Consider the following 19,073-nt stretch of genomic DNA (forward strand, 5'->3'; position numbering starts at 1 on the left):
CCTCCAGAAGATATGTTCCAGTTTCACAAACACATGGAAAGGTTGGGTACTAATTACCTTGAACATCCTTTAGGAACCTCAGAGTAAAAGAAACATCTGTTCTTGATATACTGGGGTCATCTTCTAGAAGTGAGATACCTTGCCAGTCTTTGATGGTTTATTATAGCTGACAAAAAGTATCTGGTTAAATAGATTACCCGGATAGACAATTTCTAAGAAAACAGACAAATTATACAGCTGCTTGCAGAGGAGTTCTCATTCTCCTGACCCACCCAGCTCCAAATTCATTGGTGGTGACAGCTGCCATTCAAAGAGTTAAAATGCGGGGGTCAAGACTTTGTCCCTTCAGTTAGATAGGTAGGATAGGCAGATGTTCTCTTTTGCAACACTGGGCATTAGACTGTGAGCTATCGGGTGGTAATGTCCACAAGAGCTTAGTAGGCTAGTCTCTCCGTTGAAATGGAGCCACCGCGGTGGGACTCAGTCTGGCAGTGTTCCTGAACCAGCACTTGCTAGTCAGTGCTAACAGAGATGTCTTACTCTATCCTTCACTGAATTTTAGACCTCAATCAAATTACATCATACTGACCTCTGAGTTAAATGCCTAAAGCAGGCTGGCACATTCATTCAGAAAGGGCTTTGGGTTTTGTGGATAAGAAGGCTATCTTTGTAAACTATTGTACAGATTTTTTTTCTGGTTTATGAAATGAGTTGTTTTAATTTTAATGATCAGCTAAACAGAAAAAACTTCCTGGTTTGGTCTTCTATCTACTTTTATTTGCTTTTTCTATTTTTCTGCATAAAATCCAATAAAAAATATTGGAATCTTCAACAATAACTGTGTATGTATATAGTCCTCCTGTTCCATAATCATTTTCCATTGTCTGTTTTTCGTATTGGATTTTATCCCAAGCCGCAAGACCACAGTAATCATTTTTTCTTACAACTACTGTAGCTTCCCTTATAGAGAAGTTCCACTGTCTCATCAGCAACAATTAACAGTGGAATACTTCCAGTTTTTCTCTACTGTAGATTTACTAAGTATGCACTGTGGCAGTAACTGAGATCCTCTTCAAAATAGGTACATAAATAATGAGTGAGCAGTGGACATCAGATAAATGTGGCAGGGTTAGAAACCTAGCTGAGACACTTTGGGTCAGAGCAGGTGACAGAATCAGACAGCTGGATTGTATTTCTAACTTTTCCACTGACTCAGTATATGATGTTGGGCAAGTCACTTAATTTCACAGGGCCTCCGTTTGTCAGTAAAATCAGGAGTGTACAGGGTTTCTTAGTTTTAATTCTTATTAGGAACTTACAGAGCCTCCTAAATTGCTATCTAATGCCAAAGTATTACGATTTTGCTGGTTAAATCTAATTCTAGGTATTTCAAGCTCTCCTACATTTCCACTGGCAAAAATCATGAAAAATTGCACTAATCTGTAGCTATCCCTCAGTAGCCATGCATTAAATATGGAGTATTAACACAGCTGTATAATACTAAAATTTTTCTAGTTATTTTATACCCCCCTGCTAAATATACAGAAATAGTAGAGCTCAGATTTCTATTTATTTTAAATGTGTTGCTTCTGTACTCTATTGATGGAGGAGTTGGTAGTTATAATTATTGTTAGCCTAACCAGAATCTGAATGACTATGCTTTCTTTATTTGGACATTTATTTCTATGCTAAGATTATGCCAGATTTCTGTATAGTTGGAGATCCTGCTTGAAATCTGCCTCCATTGAAGTCAATAGAAAAATGGCCACTGACTTCACTGGGACAAGGATTTCCCCTTGTTTCCTAAATCTGGTTTACTGCAGAGTGGCTTTCAACATTTTATATATAATAATCATCTTTGGCTTTATTCTGTTTTTGTGCAAGAAAACTACCTCACCATGGTTTTACCAAGCAAGGTCCTTTAAAACCCTATAATTACACTAGCACTTGCATAGTGATTTAGACTTGTTTACTAACACTCACAGTACCCCTAGAAGGTATTGTTGTATTATCCCTGTTTTACAGATGGGGAAACTGAGACACAGATTAGATACTTAACCTTTCTATATAGGATATTTCTAGAGCGTGCGTCTAAGCATGAAGTACAGTAATATAAAACTTGCAAGAAGTCATCCCAGTAAATTCTTCCAGACTGCAGGAAGTCTTCCCATATTCATTTGTTAGTAATTCTTTGTAACTGATTTGCTGCAAGGACATTGGAGGATCTGGAATGAGATCTAAGATTATAATTTGAGAGTTTCTGGCTCCTAGTTCTCTGCTCAAATCTCTACAGCATGTCATGTTTTTTAATACCTGCCACAGAATCTTATTTCTTTAGTAATTGACTAACCTTAATTACTTAGGATCACTGCAGGCTATTCCTTCAGTAGATCTCTGCAACTGGGCAAATGCAGCAACCAACAGAAAGCGAACAGCAAATTTCTCATTGAGGAAAAATGTTCAAGGGTTGCTTCTTCAGTCAGTTAGCACTGCTGAAGTAGAGTATTGGTATCTGCCTCTTAACTTTGTTCAGTGAGTAAATAGGTTTTCTGTTAATCTATATTTTCAAAAATTGATAACAGTTGTAAAAATTTGCTTCATGCTAACATATGATATGCAGTGTTTCAGGTTTACAGCAATTTATATTTTCTTTAATTTGCAAGTTTCAACACCGCCAAGAAAAGGAATTCTGCTAGTTCTTGTAGCTCAAATATTCCTTCAGTGTAAAACAAAATATTTTATTACAGACTTGACATACATAGATATATAAACACAGTTTAAATGTATGAGGTATGCACATTGTATGTATTCAAAAAAATTTTTAATGTCAAAAGTAAATTACACCCTTTTTTGAATTTGAAATTTAACAGGGCAAAGGCAGAGCAGCAAGTTGTGTATCTTCCACACAAAAGGTGGTGTGCATACAGATTATCAAATGTGAAGACGTGTAGATGCCTCAGCTGAATTCTTAACTTTCTGAGCACACTGTTTTTAAATGGTTTAGTTGACATATTCATAAAAATCCATTTTAATTTATACTAGTTTTATTTTCAAATAACAAAACTGATTTGTGAGATGTTCCCTCTACTGTATCTACTTCAAAAATGTCAAGTTGATACTCTGGCAGCGACAACTCTGAACTTTAAAAATGAATATCAAATGATATATTCCAGTATTACATTTTAGACATGTTCTAGTTATGTATCACACCCATTGTATGAAGGCAGTAAGTTTCAATGGAATTGTAATATATAATGTAAAATATGTATCTTAGTTGTCAAACCATGCTGGAGTGCCTTGCTAATGTGTGGAAAAAGTGAAATGTTGCTCTGATATGTCTATCACTCAAGCAGATAGAAAATGCTTCATAATTTGGGAGCAACTGAGTAGCAATAAATAGAAAATACTTTAAGCTGCTATCTATCATACAGGAAAGCAACACTAGATGTCAGAATTGATATGTTAGGGCTTATCACACAAGTTGTATGACTTTAGCTATACTAGTATTTTTAAAGTGGTATGACCCCCTAGTATGGATGCAGTTGTGTTGGTACAAAGATATTTTGTACTAGGCTAGCTAGTTCCATATGGGATAAGGCACCTTTATGCTGGGAAAACTATTTTGGACAGAAAAAAAACCCCAACCCCTAACTGAAATAGTACTGATGCACAAAGTGTGTGGAGAACAGGCCTTAGTCTGCCAAATGGCAGGAATGCTACTTTGAACCCACTGAATCACTTGCTCTCAGGGCCGGCACAACCCATTAGGCGACCTAGGCGGTCGCCTAGGGCGCTGACATTTGGGGGGCAGCGACCACAGCAGCTGGATGTTCGGCTGCCGTGGTCGTCGTCGGTATTTCAGGGGTGGGACCTTCCACTGTCTCTGGGGGCACCATTTTGGGGGTGGGACCTTCCACCGCCTAGGGTGCCAAAAAGGCTGCCGGCGCTCCTGCTTGCTCCTTATAATCTTTGTAGTTAATTTTTTAAAAACATGTTCGGTGTAGAATGGAAATCCAAGTTCTAAGGCTCCCATAAAGGAATACTTCAGTATAATATGCAATATCGTAATCCAGGGGTGGGCAAACTTTTTGACCTGAGGGCCACATCGCAGTTACACAACTGTATGGAGGACCAGGGAAGGAAGGCTGTGCCTCCCCAAACAGCCTGGCCCCTGCCCCTTATCTGTCCACTCCCACTTCCTGCCTCCTGACTGCCCCCCTCACAACCACTAATCCATCCAACCCCCCCTGCTCCTTATCCCTTGACCGCCCCCCTCCCGGGACCCCCACTCTCATCCAACCACCCTCTGCTCCTCGTCCCCTGATCACCCCCTCCCAGGACCCCCTGCCCCTAACTTCTCCCCAGCATCCCACCCCCTTATCCGACCCCCCATGCCCTGACTGCACTGCTGACCCCTATTCACATCCCCAACCCCTGACAAGTCCCCCGGGACTCCCACCCCTCCCTGTTCCCCATCCCCTGACCGCCCGTCCAGAACCTCTGCCCCATCCAACCGCTCCGTCCTCCCTGACTGCCCCCCCTCCCCCACCCAGTACCCTCTGCCCCCTTACCAGCAGCAGGAGCTCGCAGCTGCAACACCCGTCCAGAGCCAGCTGTGCTCCCCACACTGCCCAGCGGGAGTGGCAGGCCAGAGTGCGGCCCATGCGGCAGCATGGCTGCAGGAGATGCGGGGACAGTGGGGGAGGGGCTGGGGACTAGGCTCCCCAGCCAGGAGCTTCGGGGCCGGGCAGAACGATCCCGCAGGCCGGATGTGGCCCGCGGGCCGTAATTTCCCTTGTCTATCCTAATCACTAAGGGCAAGGTCACTAAACATGTTTAAGTGCCAGAAACATAAGCCTCAATTAAAAACAGGAAGCTGCCATTTTGACAGAATCATGTGGCAGATTAGGACTGAGAACTCAAGTGTCATTAAGAAAACACTGAAAATCTGATTTTTTTTTTTTTAAATTTAACAGGTCCATTCTTTTATAATAAATCTTATAAAACTTGTTTTACAACTTAAAGAGATAAACTTAGTATTATGCACAAATGCACAATTATAAATTGACCTGTGCAAGTCCCTAAAGCTGTACCGACATGACCTGCTACCAGTCACTTTCTTCATATTTGTGCTATTGATCACATATTGTCGTTGATGCTTTTCTATTCTTCCTCTTCCATCTTTTCAGTTGATAGCACCAGTTAGTCTTTCATCTCATGTTTAGGTCTGCACTTATGTTTTTCATACATATAGATGTTACCTGTTTATTAGTCGTCCTATCAAAATTCTACACAATATTAAGCCTTTTCTCCTCCTTCATCCAATTTTCCTTTCTTGATATCTCAATTTTGAGTTTGACGGTTGTTGAAGGTGTTTCTCCCTTCCTTATTATTCAAAAAAAAGTTCTCAAACAACCAAATGCGGTGTTGAGCAATGACCGTCTTCCTGCAAACTCCAAAACTTCCACAGACTTCTAAGTAATTATGTCAGCAGACATATGGGAGCCACTCCTCTTCTACCACCTTACTATAGTAATTTTAGCAGCATCTGAGATTAATTCTTTGTGGCTTTTACAAAACAGTTTTCAGGACGATTAAATAAAAATACTAAGGGGTTTTCTGACAGCTGACACCCTGTTATTTCCCTCCCTTATGGAGTCTCCAATGGTTTTCCAAACAGTCTTAATTTTTGGACAGGTCCACGATATATGGAGAAATTACTCCTATTTCATTGTCAGAGGGGTAGCTGTGTTAGTCTGCATCTGTAAAAAGCAACAAAGAGTCCTGTGGCACCTTAAAGACTAACAGATGTATTGGAGCATACCCACTTCGTCAGACGCACCTATTTCATTACATTCTCTCCAACATTTGCCTGTCCCTGTACCATAAATTTGTTTAATTTTAAGGGGAGCTAAGTACCCTTAATAAAGAATTTTGCGTAGTTTTCTTTTGTTAATGTGTTGAGGTATGAGAACAGTTGCTGCATATGTTCTTCCTCAGTTTTGGGGAGTCTATGCCTACATCAGCTTATTTCCTCTAAGGGCTAGTCTATGCTAGAATAGCTATAGTGATTCCAGAAGACTTGAGAAATGCTAACATTGTTATAATCTTTAAGAGAGAAGATAAGTCAGACTGTGGAAACTATCGAGGCATTGCCTTGCTATCTACAGCAGGGAAAATTCTTGCCTATATCTTCTTAAACTAATTACTTCCCCTTCCTGAGGAAATATTGCAGAATATCAGTGTGCTTTTAGATCATCCTGTGGGACAAAAGATGGTTACTCACCTTTGTAACTGTTGTTCTTCGAGATGTGTTGCTCATATCCATTCCAATTAGGTGTGCGTGCGCCGCGTGCACGTTCGTCGGAAGATTTTTACCCTAGCAACACCCGGCGGGTCAGCTGGGCGCACCCTGGCGTGGCACCGCTATGCCACTGAATATATACCCCTGCCGATCCGTCCGCTTCTCAGTTCCTTCTTGCCGGCTACTCCGACAGAGGGGAAGGAGGGCGGGTTTTGGAATGGATATGAGCAACACATCTCGAAGAACAACAGTTACGAAGGTGAGTAACCGTCTTTTCTTCTTCTAGTGCTTGCTCATATCCATTCCAATTAGGTGAATCCCAAGCCTTACCTAGGCGGTGGGGTTGGAGTGAGATACTGCAGAATGCAGAACTGCTGAGCCGAAAGCTGCATCGTCTCTGGATTGTTGCACCAGGGCATAATGGGAAGTAGAAGTGTGTACTGAAGACCATGTAGCTGCTCGACATATCTCCTGAATAGGTACTTGAGCTAAGAAGGCGGCCAACGAGGCCTGGCCCTGGTAGGATGTGCGGTAATATGACTCAGAGAGGCATGAGCTAGACCATAGCAAGTCCGGATGCATGCCGTTACCCAGGATGTAATCCTCTGAGAAGAGACGGGTTGGCCTTTCATCCGGTCTGCCACCGCAACAAAGAGTTGGGGCGTTTTGAGGAAGGGCCTCGTTCGGTCGATATAGAAGGCGAGCGCCCTATGGACGTCGAGCGAATGCAACTGCTGCTCCCTACGAGATGTCTGCAGTTTGGGGAAGAAGACCGGGAGGAATATGTCCTTGTTGAGATGAAAGGCCAAGACTACTTTAGGGAGGAACGCCGGATGTGGACGTAACTGCACCTTGTCCTTGTGGAACACCGTGTATGGTGGGTCCACCATCAGAGCCTGGAGCTCAGAGACTCTCCTAGCCGATGTGATGGCTACAAGGAAGGCTGTTTTCCATGATAAATATAGGAGTGAGCAGGTTGCCAGTGGCTCGAACGGGGGGCCATAAGCCTCGTCAAAACTAAGTTGAGGTCCCAGGAAGGGGCGGGGCGTCGCACCAGGGGAAAAAGATGCTCCAAGCCTTTGAGGAACCTCGAGACCGTAGGGTGGGAGAAGACAAAGTCAGTCCCTTCTCCGGGGTGGAAAGTAGAAATAGCCGCCAAGTGCACTCACAAAGATGAGATAGTGAGGCCTTGCTGCTTAAGATACCAGAGGCAGCCCAAAATAGCGGGTATGGGAACCTCCGCAGGTGCGACATTCAGCGTTTGGCACCAGCAGGAAAAGCGCTTCCACTTGGCCAAGTAAGTAGACCGAGTAGAAGGTTTTCTGCTACCCAGGAGTACTACTTGCACCAAGGCAGAGCATTGTAACTCCGATTCGGTTAACCATGCAGGAGCCATGCAATGAGATGGAGGGATTGCAGGTCTGGGTGGTGACGCCTGCCGTGGTCCTGCATTATCAGATCCTGATGAAGAGGCAGAGGGATCGGGATGGCTATCCAGCAACATCGTGTACCAGTGTTGTTGGGGCCATGCAGGGGCGATCAGGATCAGGCGAGCCCCGTCCCTGCGAAGCTTTACGAGGACTCTGTGCACCATCGGGAAGGGTGGAAAGGCGTAAAGCAAGTGGTTCGCCCAAGAGATTAGGAAGGCGTCCGATATTGAGCCCGGGGCGAGACCTTGGTAGGAGCAGAACCTCTGACACTTCCTGTTGTTGCGGGAAGCGAAAAGGTCTATGTGGGGAAAGCCCTACTTCTGGAAGATGGAATGTGCAATGTCCGGGCGAAGCGACCACTCGTGGTAAAAAAAGGACCTGCTGAGGTGGTCTGCCAGAGTGTTCCGGACCCCTGGGAGGAAGGACGCCACAAGGGCTATGCAAAATTCCCACAGTTGGATCCCCTCCTGACAAAGGCGGGAGGATCGAGTCCCTCCCTGCTTGTTTATATAGTGCATTGCCGTTGTGTTGTCCGTAAGCACTAGAACACAACGGCCCTGCAAATGTTGTTGGAACGTCTGGCACGCGAGGCGGACTGCTCTCAGCTCCCGGACGTTTATGTGCAACGCTAGCTCTTGAGTTGACCAGAGGCCTTGTGTGTGACGATGGCCTAGGTGTGCCCCCCAGCCGAGAGACAACGCGTCCGTCGTTAGGGATGCTGAGGGCTGTCTCGGTTGGAATGGCATTCCTGCACATACCAGGGAAGCTGTTAGCCACCAGTTGAGGGAGCCTAAAACGCTCTGAGGAACAGTGACGACCATGTCTGTGGCGTCCCTGCCTGGGCGATAAACTGAGGTGAGCCAGGCTTGAAGGGGACGCAGGCGTAGTTTGGCATGCTTGGTTACAAAAGTGCATGCGGCCATGTGACCGAGAAGGCTGAGGCAGGTGTAAGCTGAGGTCGTCGGAAAGGTTTGGAGGCTCTCTATAACCGAAACTAGTGCCCGAAACCGGGGTAGTGGAAGGCAGGCTGTTGCGAGTTTGGAGTCTAGAATGGCTCCAATGAATTCTATTCTTTGAGTGGGCACTAGAGTAGACTTCTCTAGATTGATCATCAGGCCCAACTGCTCGAATAGGTCCATGATGATGGCAACATGCCTGGTGACTTGGGCCTCGGGGGTCCCGCGAATAAGCCAGTCGTCTAGGTAAGGAAAGACGTGTATTAGCCGACGACGGAGGAAGGCGGCCAATACAGTCATGCACTTTGTAAACGCGCAGGGCGGTAGAGAGACCAAACGGATGGACTGCAAATTGAAAATGTTGATTGCGCACCATAAACTGTAGGTACCGTCTGTGCGGAGGGTAAATGGCAATATGAAAGTATGCGTTCTTCATGTCGAGAGCAGCGTACCAGTCTCCGGGATCCAAGGATGGGATGATGGTCCCCAGGGACACCATGCGGAACTTCAACTTCTTCAGAAACACGTTGAGTCCGCGCAGGTCCAGGATGGGTCGGAGACCTCCTTTTGCCTTTGGGATTAGGAAATATCGGGAGTAAAATCCCTTGCCCCTGAATTCCTCCAGTACCTGCTCTGTACCTCCTCTATACCTCCAATGGAAAGGAGCGTACAAACCTCTTGCCAGAGGAATTGCTCATGAGAGGGGTCCCTGAAGAGGGAGAAATAAATTGGAGGTGGTATCCAAATTCCACCTTGCATAGGACCCAACGATCCGAGGTTAATTGGGTCCACGCAGGGAGGAAGGAGGAAAGGCAGTTGGAAAACTGAAGGGGATCCTGGGGAAGGACTGGTGCTCTGCTCTTGGGCGCACCTTCAAAAGTTCAGTTTGGGCCCTGCTGATGGTTTGGCGGGACCGTTATTTTGGCCCTCTTGGGAACCTGATTGCCGTCTATGGTTCCCGCGACCACGCCTTCTGCCAAAGTCTTGTCGTGGCCTGGAGGAGGGGGGGGTAAGGGCGCTGAGGCTGGGTACAGAAGGACCTTCGCTGGGTTTGCAGAGTATGCATCCCGAGGGACCGCATAATGACGCGATTATCCTTGAAACTCTAGAGTCTAGGGTCCGTTTTCTGAGAGAAAAGACCCTGTCCATCAAACGAAAGGTCCTGGATAGTGTGTTGCAGTTCAGGAGGTAGGCCTGACACCTGCAGCCACGATATCCTCCTCACTGCAATTCCCGATGCCACAGTTCTGGCCGCCGAATCAGCAGCGTCGAGTGAGGCCTGCAGGGAAGTCCATGCCACTTTCTTCCCTTCCTCCAGAAGGGCCTGGAACTCCTGGCGGGAGTCCTGTGGGACCAGTTCAGCAAACTTACACACCGACTGCCAGGTATTATAATTATATCTGCTGAGCAGGGCCTGTTGGTTGACCATCCGCAGTTGGAGGCCTTCGACAGAGTACACTTTTTGTCCCAGGAGGTCCATCCGTCTAGCCTCCCGCGATTTCGGGGCGGGGGCTTGCTGGCCGTGGTGCTCTTGCTCATTTACAGATTGAATGACCAGAGAGCATGGAGGAGGCTGGGTATATAAGTATTCGTACCCTTTAGAGGGTACCATGTATTTCCTTTTCACGCCTCTGGCCGTGGGAGGGATAGACGCCGGAGATTGCCAAATGGTGTCCGCTTTGGTTTGGATGGAATGGATGAATGGCAAAGCCACGTGAGTTGGCGCATCCGCCGACAGTATGTCTATGACTGGGTCTTCCACCTCCGGGACCTCCTTCACCTGGAGGTTGATATTTAAGGCGACTCGCCTTAGAAGGTCCTGGTGGGCGCAGAGGTTGATTTGGGGGGCGAGCCCGATGAAGTGGTACCGGCTACTGCCTCGTCTGGTGACAAGGACGACGACAGACCCGGCACGACTGGCTCATGCAGTGACTCCTGTTCCTGAGGAACGTCAGGGTCCGGGAACACCTAAGAGTCCGCCGTCAGAGCCGAGTCGTCTGTACCCGCTGGAGGATGACGGCTAACAGTGGCCTCTGGTGTGCAGTGTTCCGACGGGGCGGAACGAGATGGTACCGTAGGTTCACCTTGGGGCTGGTGATATGCCCAAGGCATCCAGAAGGACCACTGAGGCGCTTGTTCTGGGCCCTGGGCCTCCTGGAGGACACGGCTATGCAGCTCTGAATCCCCGCAGGTGGCGCTATCAGCGTGCGAAGACTCGGATGGATGCCGTGATGGCCATGACGGAGCAGAGAGCACGTGAGGAGGGGCCCTGTGCGCAGGGTACTGTATGTCATGCCGCACCGGTGACCAGTACCGGGAATCGTACCGGTGCCGAGAGGGCGATCGGGACCTGCAACCAGCGCGGTGCCGGGAGATCGACCGGGACCGTGAAGTTCTATGGTGAGAGCGGCTGCAGCGTGAACGGTGCCGGAAGCTGGACCACCGTCTGGAATATCGGTCCGGTGAGCGGGACCTGGAGCGGTGCCGTGAGTACGACCGGTACCAAGGAGGAGATCAGTACCAGGACTGCGAGCAGCGGCTAGATCGGGACTGGTGGCGAGATAGAGAGTGCTGGCGAGACCTCAATCTTGAGTGCAGCCTGCCTGTGGTGTCGATGGAAGGTGGCCTGACAAGGGCAGGCTTCCCCGTTGATGTAACAACCCGCACCGGTGGTGCCGGGGTTTGAGGCAGGGTGGGCTCCATTAGGACAATGAATTCCCTCGCCGTCGAAAAGGTCTCTGGCGTGGTGGGAACGAGAAGCTCTACCGAGCCGTGTGCCGGTGAGCTGTCAGGCACCGGACTCGATGGCTCTTGCATGGCCGGAATCAACGGTGCCGAGATTGCCGGTGCCGCGGCAGTTGCTGGTGCCGGGCGGCTCGGTTTCGGCTGCTGCTCAGACTATGGTGCAGATATTGGAGCCATAGGAGCTTTTAGCTTTTTGGCACGCGGGGAGAGGGAGCGGTGCTGAGCTGGCTTCTGGGCCGGTGACAGCTGGTGCTAGGTCGTCTTCATCGTGCCGGCGCTCTCCAGTGCCGACAAGGCACTTCTCCCTGGCGCGGACTGTGCGGCACTTGGTGTCGAAGGCAGAGGAGTGAGGGCTGCCTCCATTAGGAGCTGCTTAAGGCGAAAGTCCCGCTCCTTTTTTGTCCGCGGCTTAAACGACTTGCAAATCTTGCACTTATCTGCAAGATGGGATTCCCCCAGGCACTTTAGGCAGGAGTCATGAGGGTCTCCCGTTGGTATCGGCCGCCGGCAGGCCGAGCACAGTTTGAAACCTGGTGAACCAGGCATGGGCCTGGGCACCGGGAGAGGGGAAGGGGCTAATCCCCAACCCTCTGAACTATATACACTAACTACGTTTACGAAAGGGTATTAAAAGTATTAACTACAACTATAAAACTAAACTGTATACACAGTAAGTACTAGAACGAGTGAATAGCTAGGGAAGTGGAGATCAGCTAAGCCGCGCTCCACTGTTCCAACGACCGACACGGGCAGTAATAAGGAACTGAGGAGCGGATGGGTCGGCAGGGGTATATATTCGGTGCCATAGCAGTGCCACGCCAGGGGGCGCCCAGCCAACCTGCTGGGTGTTGCTAGGATAAAAATCTTCCGATGAACGTGCACGCAGCGCGTGCACACCTAATTGGAATGGATATGAGCAAGCACCCGAAGAAGAACCAACATGATCTTCGTTGTATGCCAAATCCAGGAAAAGTGTCTGGAGCAAAATCAGGACCTGTACATGGCCTTCATTGATTTGACAAAGGCCTTTCACTTTGTCAATCATGAAGCCCTATGGAAGGTGCTGGCCAGATTTGGCTGCCCTCCAAAGTGTATTAAGGTCCTAAGGCTTCTCCATGAACAGATGACTGCCATGGTTCTCTGTAATGGCCTTGAGATGGAACCTTTCATCATCAAAACTGGGTTAAGCAAGGATGCATTGTTGCCCCAACCCTGTTCTCCATCTATTTAGCAGTTATTTGATCCGCGTTAAAGACCGACTCCCCAGTGGAGTTGACATTCAATACAGAATGGATGGGCAACTCTTTAATCTTAGACACATCCGCTCAAAGTCTAAAGTCTTCAGGGCGTCCATTATTGATCTTGTATGCTGATTACTCTGTCATCCTTGCACAAGCTGAGAATGACCTTCAGTCCACACTGGTTTTTCTTTCACAAGCTTACCGAAGCCTTGGATTCTCACTCAATCCTCAGAAGACTAAAGTGCTCTATCAACCTCCTTCAGGCCTTGCACATGACCATCGAGGGTCAGACTTTGGGAGACAGTTGAGCACTTTTGTTACCTCGGTAGCCAGCTTTCTCAAAATGCAAAAATTGATAGAGAGATCCAGCACAGAATCCAGTGCGCAAGTGCTTCCTTTGGGAAATTGTTCTGACGCATTTTCATAGACCATGACCTACGGCAGGACACCAAGATCCAGGACTATGAGACAACTGTTGTTCCCACACTGCTCTATGGATGTGAAACTTGGGTGACCTTTCGACAGCGCTCAAGTGTCTGGAGAGGTACCACCAACAATGCCTCCGGAAGATCCTTCGTGGCAAGATTGCTGAAGCCAATGTCACCAACATTGAAGCAATGATCCTCCTGCACCAACTTCACTGGGCTTCCCAAAACAAGTCCTCTACTCTCAGCTCACCCATGGCCAGAGATCCCGTGGTGGTCAGACGAAATGCTACAAAGACACACTGAAAGCGTATCTTAAGAAAACTGATGTAGACATCACAAGCTGGGAAGAGCAAGCCACCAGCCGACCATATGGCACCGTATCCTACGTCAGGCAATGGCCCACTTTAAGGAGAAGCACCTTGCCCTTGAAGCTGAACAGAAGGAAAAAGGAAACTTTCTCCTAGCACGCAGCTGACCTGACACAAAATGTCTGTACCTACTGCAGGTGGATTTGCAGTTCCATAATCAGACTCCTGAGTCATCTCAGGACCCATATGTAAATCTGTGATAGAGATCATTCTTGAATCGAGGGATTGCCAATCAATCACAGTGGTGCAGCTAGTGTAGATGCTCTGTGCAACTGGCAGGGCAGGGGACTGGACTCAATGACCTCTCGAGGTCCCTTCCAGTCCTAGAATCTATGAATTATAAATCCACTTCTTCTGCAAAAGATGGTAGCTTTGTCAACAAGAGAAGCTCTCCGGCCATCACAGCGCTGTCCACACTGGTGCTTAGGTCGGTGTAACTTACATTTTCATATCCCTGAGTGACATAAGTTATACTGACATAAATGCTTGTGTGTACAGGCCCTAAGTAACAGTTAAAAACTACTTTTATAGAATGAAGGTAAACTTTTCTGTTTCATTGATGTAGTGAGTAGTTCTTCAATTTCCAACAATTTTTTCTTAGGTTTGCCTTTTTGTGGGGTGGGTTGAAAAATGTCTTAATAGTATATATTGATACACTGAAATTTTGCTGTCTCTTATGCATCATATTTCATCAAGAGATCTAAATGTATTTTCTGCAAACTGATGGCAGAATTTTGATATACCTGAAGTTCCCAAATGTCAAAACTTCCTAGGTTTTTATGGTGTTAATTTCTGTATTGTCTGTCATGGATATTAGAGGTGATAGATGTGGGTTTAGCTTTCTAAATAAGTTACCCCAAGCTTCTACTGCTCTTTTTAATAAAAGAGTGGTTATAAAGCCAGTCCTCCCTTTTATCCTGGCCTTTATAACATCGATTGCTTAACCCTGGGATTCTTATTTCTCCAAATGAATTTATTTATTTTGGACACCATTGATCGATGAGACTTCCTGGGACTAAAACCTGGAGCATTTGGAAAAAGCCAATTAAGGATCAGATATTCATTTTAACTACCTGTAGTTTTGCCTTTGAAATTTCATATTTTTACCAAATTTCCAGATGTCTTGATTTTCTTAATCAAAGGAGTATAATTAATATTATGTAAGTCTTGCCCTCTTTTAGAAAAGTATATTCCAAGGTATCTTAATGATGTACTTACCCATTTATATTTGTATTTATCTTGTATAGCATTCAATAAATCAGAGCCCTCACCTATATCCAGGCATTCTGACTTGATTATTTTAAATCCTGACTTTTTTGCCACATTTTAAGATTTCCTCTTGCAATTAGTAGTGTGAGAGCTGGATTTGTAACACATACCATGACTTCTGCATATAAGAGTGACTTGTGTTCCCTGTTTCCTATTGTAATTCCATTTATATTAGGATTATTTGAGTGATTGGGCAAATCAATCCTTTGCTGTGGCAAAAAGAGGTGATAAGGGGCATTCTTGGCTTGTGCCTCTAAAAATGAGGAATGTTTCTGATAATTATCCATTCACTCATAATAGTATATGGGTTGGAATATAAGAAGTTAATCCAATTTGAAATTTAGGGCCTAAACCAAATGTATCTGAAGTATCTTTTAAGGAATGCTAGTTTACTCTGTCAAAAACTTTTTCTGCATCTAGTGATTAAAAATAGATGGGACTCATAGGTAGAATCTGCACAGAGGATCAGGTCCAAAACTGCAAACATGATCTGATAGCTGCCAGTCTTGGATCCATTAATGTAGCTAGGTAATAATTATAAATCAGATGGTTTCAAAAGACACTTGGAAATAAAACCTTAACTTTTCAGAAAACTGAATCATGGAGAAAAGTAACCAGACTTAATATTTGCATTGTTTTACTCCTCCAGCACCTCTGGTTTGGATTGTGATTTTTTTGTTTTGTTTTGAGGAAGACCCACTCCCTTCTTTGAAGGGTTAACTATAGGCGTGATCCCAGTTCCCATAAAAGAGTGGGAGTCAAGTTTAAGCCCTTACGTCAGTAGCAAGGGGGACTGGACAGAATAAAATTGGACCGCAGCCTCCTCAGATGTAGGTTATGGTTGAGGAAGCAAAGAAAGGACATATACATTGCACCCCTCCATGATAACTAGTAGCAGGAAGGCAGGGACAGAAATACCATCTTGTATGCATGGAAAACTGTGATGAGAAAGGCGTTCCGATATTGGTGGGAATAGGGAGGTTGCAGAAGGAACACCGAGAGAATACCTTGTGGTGATCCTTTCTCAGGAGAAAGACATGGATGTTCCTCTGGTGCTTGTCATTGCTGATTCTTGGCTAACTGAAGAGGTTGGATTCTTTTGTCCTAATTCTTACAAGGCCTCCACAGAGTTCCCTACACAGCTGGCTTGCGGTATCAAGGAAATAAACTTGGATTTCCCAAAGCCTGGTCTACACTTAAAAGTTAGGTCGACATAGCTACAGCATGCAGGGATCTGAAAATGTCATCCCCCCAAGGGCACTGTAGTTATGCCGACCTACACCCGAGTGTAGACAGAGCTAGGTTGATGGAAGAATGGTTCTTTCAACCTAGCTATCATCACTTGGGCAAGTGAAGTTCCTACAGCAATAGAAAAACCCCATCACTGCAGGAAGGATCTACACTTTGGTGCTATGGCACCATAGTGGTGTCGCTGTAATAGCCATAGCCTAGACATGGCCCACCTTGCTGTGTTGGACTGCTACTAGCTTGTTAATTCTGTCCCATAAATGTATATTTTTCCTCTTTTACTGACACTGGTATCATATGAGCAACATTTTTAAATCAGTCTCTGCAGTTAACTAGCTGAAGTTTATATTATGTATTGTGTCTTATGCTTGGTATTATATTCCTTGCAGGAAATTTAGATTATATACACCTCTATCTTGCAATAATGCGACCAGATATAACACAGGTTCGGATATAGCACGGTAGGAGAGGGGCTCTTACTGCTGCAGGGAGCCCGTAGCCCTTTAAATCATCACTGGAGTCCTGCCGCTGCTACTCTGGGGCTGCAGCAGCAGGGCTCGGGGCTCTAGCTGCTGTGGGGAGCCCTGGGCCCTTTCAATCACCGATGGAGCCCTGCTGCCGCTACCTTGGGGCTGCGGCAGCAGGGCTCCCTGTGGCTGGAACCGCGGGCTCTTTAAATCACCGCTGCAGCCCCGCCACTGCTACCCTGATCTAACAGCATTTCACCTATAACACGGTAGTGATTTTTGGCTCCCCATGACCGTGTTATATCAGGGTAGAGATGTGTATATATATTTTAAACAATAATATAACCAGTTCAGTTCTAAAACTGCATGGATTCAGGGTGGGGGAATTTTTTTTCCCCAAAGTGTCATACAAAATGTATGATTTGTGTTGGATTCCATTTTTAGCAAATTTCTACCAGTCGGCTAAGAAAAGAGGAGGAGGAAGATGAAGAGGAGGAGGAAGAGGAGGAGGATGATGATGAATTGGAAGCTACCAAGGAAGAGAGATAACTTTAGGAACTGTTCTAAGTTTTTTTTTTCACATGACAAGGCAGCCTGTCTTTGCTTAACAGCTTTTATATTTTAGATTGAGAATTTCACTGAGGTCATCCATTAAAATAATTACAAGCAGCAAGAAATTGGCAGCAACATTTAATCCTGCTCATTTGATTGGCTATTTGTTACTTGAACAGCAGGTCAGTCTTGAAGATTGTAACTAAGTGTACGGAAAATGGATGATTTAAGTAGATAGAAAATGAAAAGCAAATAACATTTCAATAGAAGAATTACACTACAAGTTTGTATAGTCTATTTAATTTTAGTCAAACTTAATTTTTGTCTACTATTGCATTCAAAGTGATATACTGTAACATTTAATTATTGCCTAGACAGACAGTGAACACAAGGATCCTTATTCTTAGGTCTAGCTGAGCTGTATTTGTCACAGGATTTGGGTAGCTGTATACTAGCTTCATTTCACCCACTCCCTCCCAATCTTGGGGACAGGTTGTAATGCAGCTACTATTGCAACTTGTACCTGGCTATCCCTAACCCCAAAGAGCTGCGCTGGTAGCTGCAAAGCACAATACAGAAGCGATCCTGGCATCTTGCCTTGCCTTGCCAATGCCCCTATCTTATGGAGTAGGAGGCAGAGTAGCATATTGCTGTCTTCTACGTTTCTGTTTCTTGGGGATTCCCCTAAACAGGGGAAAGCCTCAACTCGCTAGTTAAGCTAGCTTTGTGGTTTTTACACTACTGGGGTGGTGCAAATGGCTTGTATCAGAACCAAGGATCTAGTCCAAGAGCTCTTTTTTTTTTCATACAGCTTCCTTTTTACGTGAAAGTGCCTTCGTGATAAAAGAACCATTGTATAAGTATACATCACCTTTTCATACTAGCCTTTTATACTAGTCAATTCAGTTACTGATTCTTACCACTAGAGCAGTTATGGACAGTTGATACAAGATTTCAGTGTATTTTCCTATACAAGTGTCTCTTATACACATTCCTGTATCAAATTTATATTCAGTATTATTGTATGGAGTGAAAGTCTGTCTGCCAGATAGTTATTTCAGTATTTTATTGATCTTGAACTTCAGTATTTACTAATCTTAATCTGTGTATATGATGGAAAAATAAAGGTTTTTAAGGAACTCCTTTTTTTTTGTCATTTGGAATTTTGACACTGTTTACTTACCTGTATCCAGGAATGAGTAACACACAAATCTTAAGTAGGTACTAGCTAAACTAAGTAATTTATAACTGGATTCTCTGGCATGTAAGACACACTTTTAGATATTATGTGGAAAACAAAAGAATGCACTAAGGAATATTTCACAATTTATATTACATGGACAAGTGTAATCTTCAAGTGTTGATACTATAGGATATTATAATACACCATTGTTTTGAGGACAAATAAAACCTTGCTACAATGTAACTCTGGAGAAAATCCAGATGAATCTCTTAAAACATGTAGTTAAGAAAAAATCTGATAGGAACATGTAAAATAATTTTAGGAATGACATCTTACATGTTAAAATAGAAATATTACAGTAAAAGTATCAGAGGGGTAGCCGTGTTAGTCTGGATCTGTAAAAGCAGCAGAGAATCCTGTGGCACCTTATAGACTCCACAGATTGGCTAGTCTGGCTCTCTAAAATTCCAGCAGCAGAGAATCCTGTGGCACCTTATAGACTAACAGACATTTTGGAGCATTTCGTATTCACCCACGAAAGCTCATCCTCCAAAATGTCTGTTAGTCTATAAGGTGCCACAGGATTCTCTGCTGCTTTTACAGTAAAAGTGTAGCCAGGGAACAGTTGATAAAGAGGAAAAGACTAAGCACTCATAGGTGGACCTTAGATCACATCCTTTCCATTTCAGATACTAAGTCATCTAATTCATCACCCAAATGGACAAACTAGTTGACAGCTTCCTGGGTGTAGATAGCATAAAAGTGAGTTTTGTGCTGTATTTTTAAAAGGGGTGGGGAATAAGAGAGGCAATTACGATGTTCCAGCCAGTCTCCATCTTTGGAGGTGACTAACAGTCAAATTGGCCCAGTCTGTGGAGCATT

At 45.3% G+C, this 19,073-nt stretch overlaps 1 protein-coding gene across 1 annotated transcript in view; it reads left to right on the forward strand.

Annotated features, from left to right (window-relative positions):
* CIBAR1 (CBY1 interacting BAR domain containing 1) overlaps positions 1-18,501 on the forward strand; it is a 46,473-nt gene extending 27,972 nt beyond the window's left edge. The window contains exon 8 of the mRNA XM_075063101.1: positions 16,901-18,501. Coding sequence (XP_074919202.1) covers positions 16,901-17,005 — 105 coding nt within the window. The 3' untranslated portion in view covers positions 17,006-18,501. The remainder of the gene's footprint in view (positions 1-16,900) is intronic.
* The last annotated feature ends 572 nt before the right edge of the window (positions 18,502-19,073 follow it).

This window comes from Chelonoidis abingdonii, chromosome 2 (genome assembly GCF_003597395.2).
Source record: "Chelonoidis abingdonii isolate Lonesome George chromosome 2, CheloAbing_2.0, whole genome shotgun sequence".
Lineage (NCBI taxonomy): Eukaryota > Metazoa > Chordata > Testudines > Testudinidae > Chelonoidis > Chelonoidis abingdonii.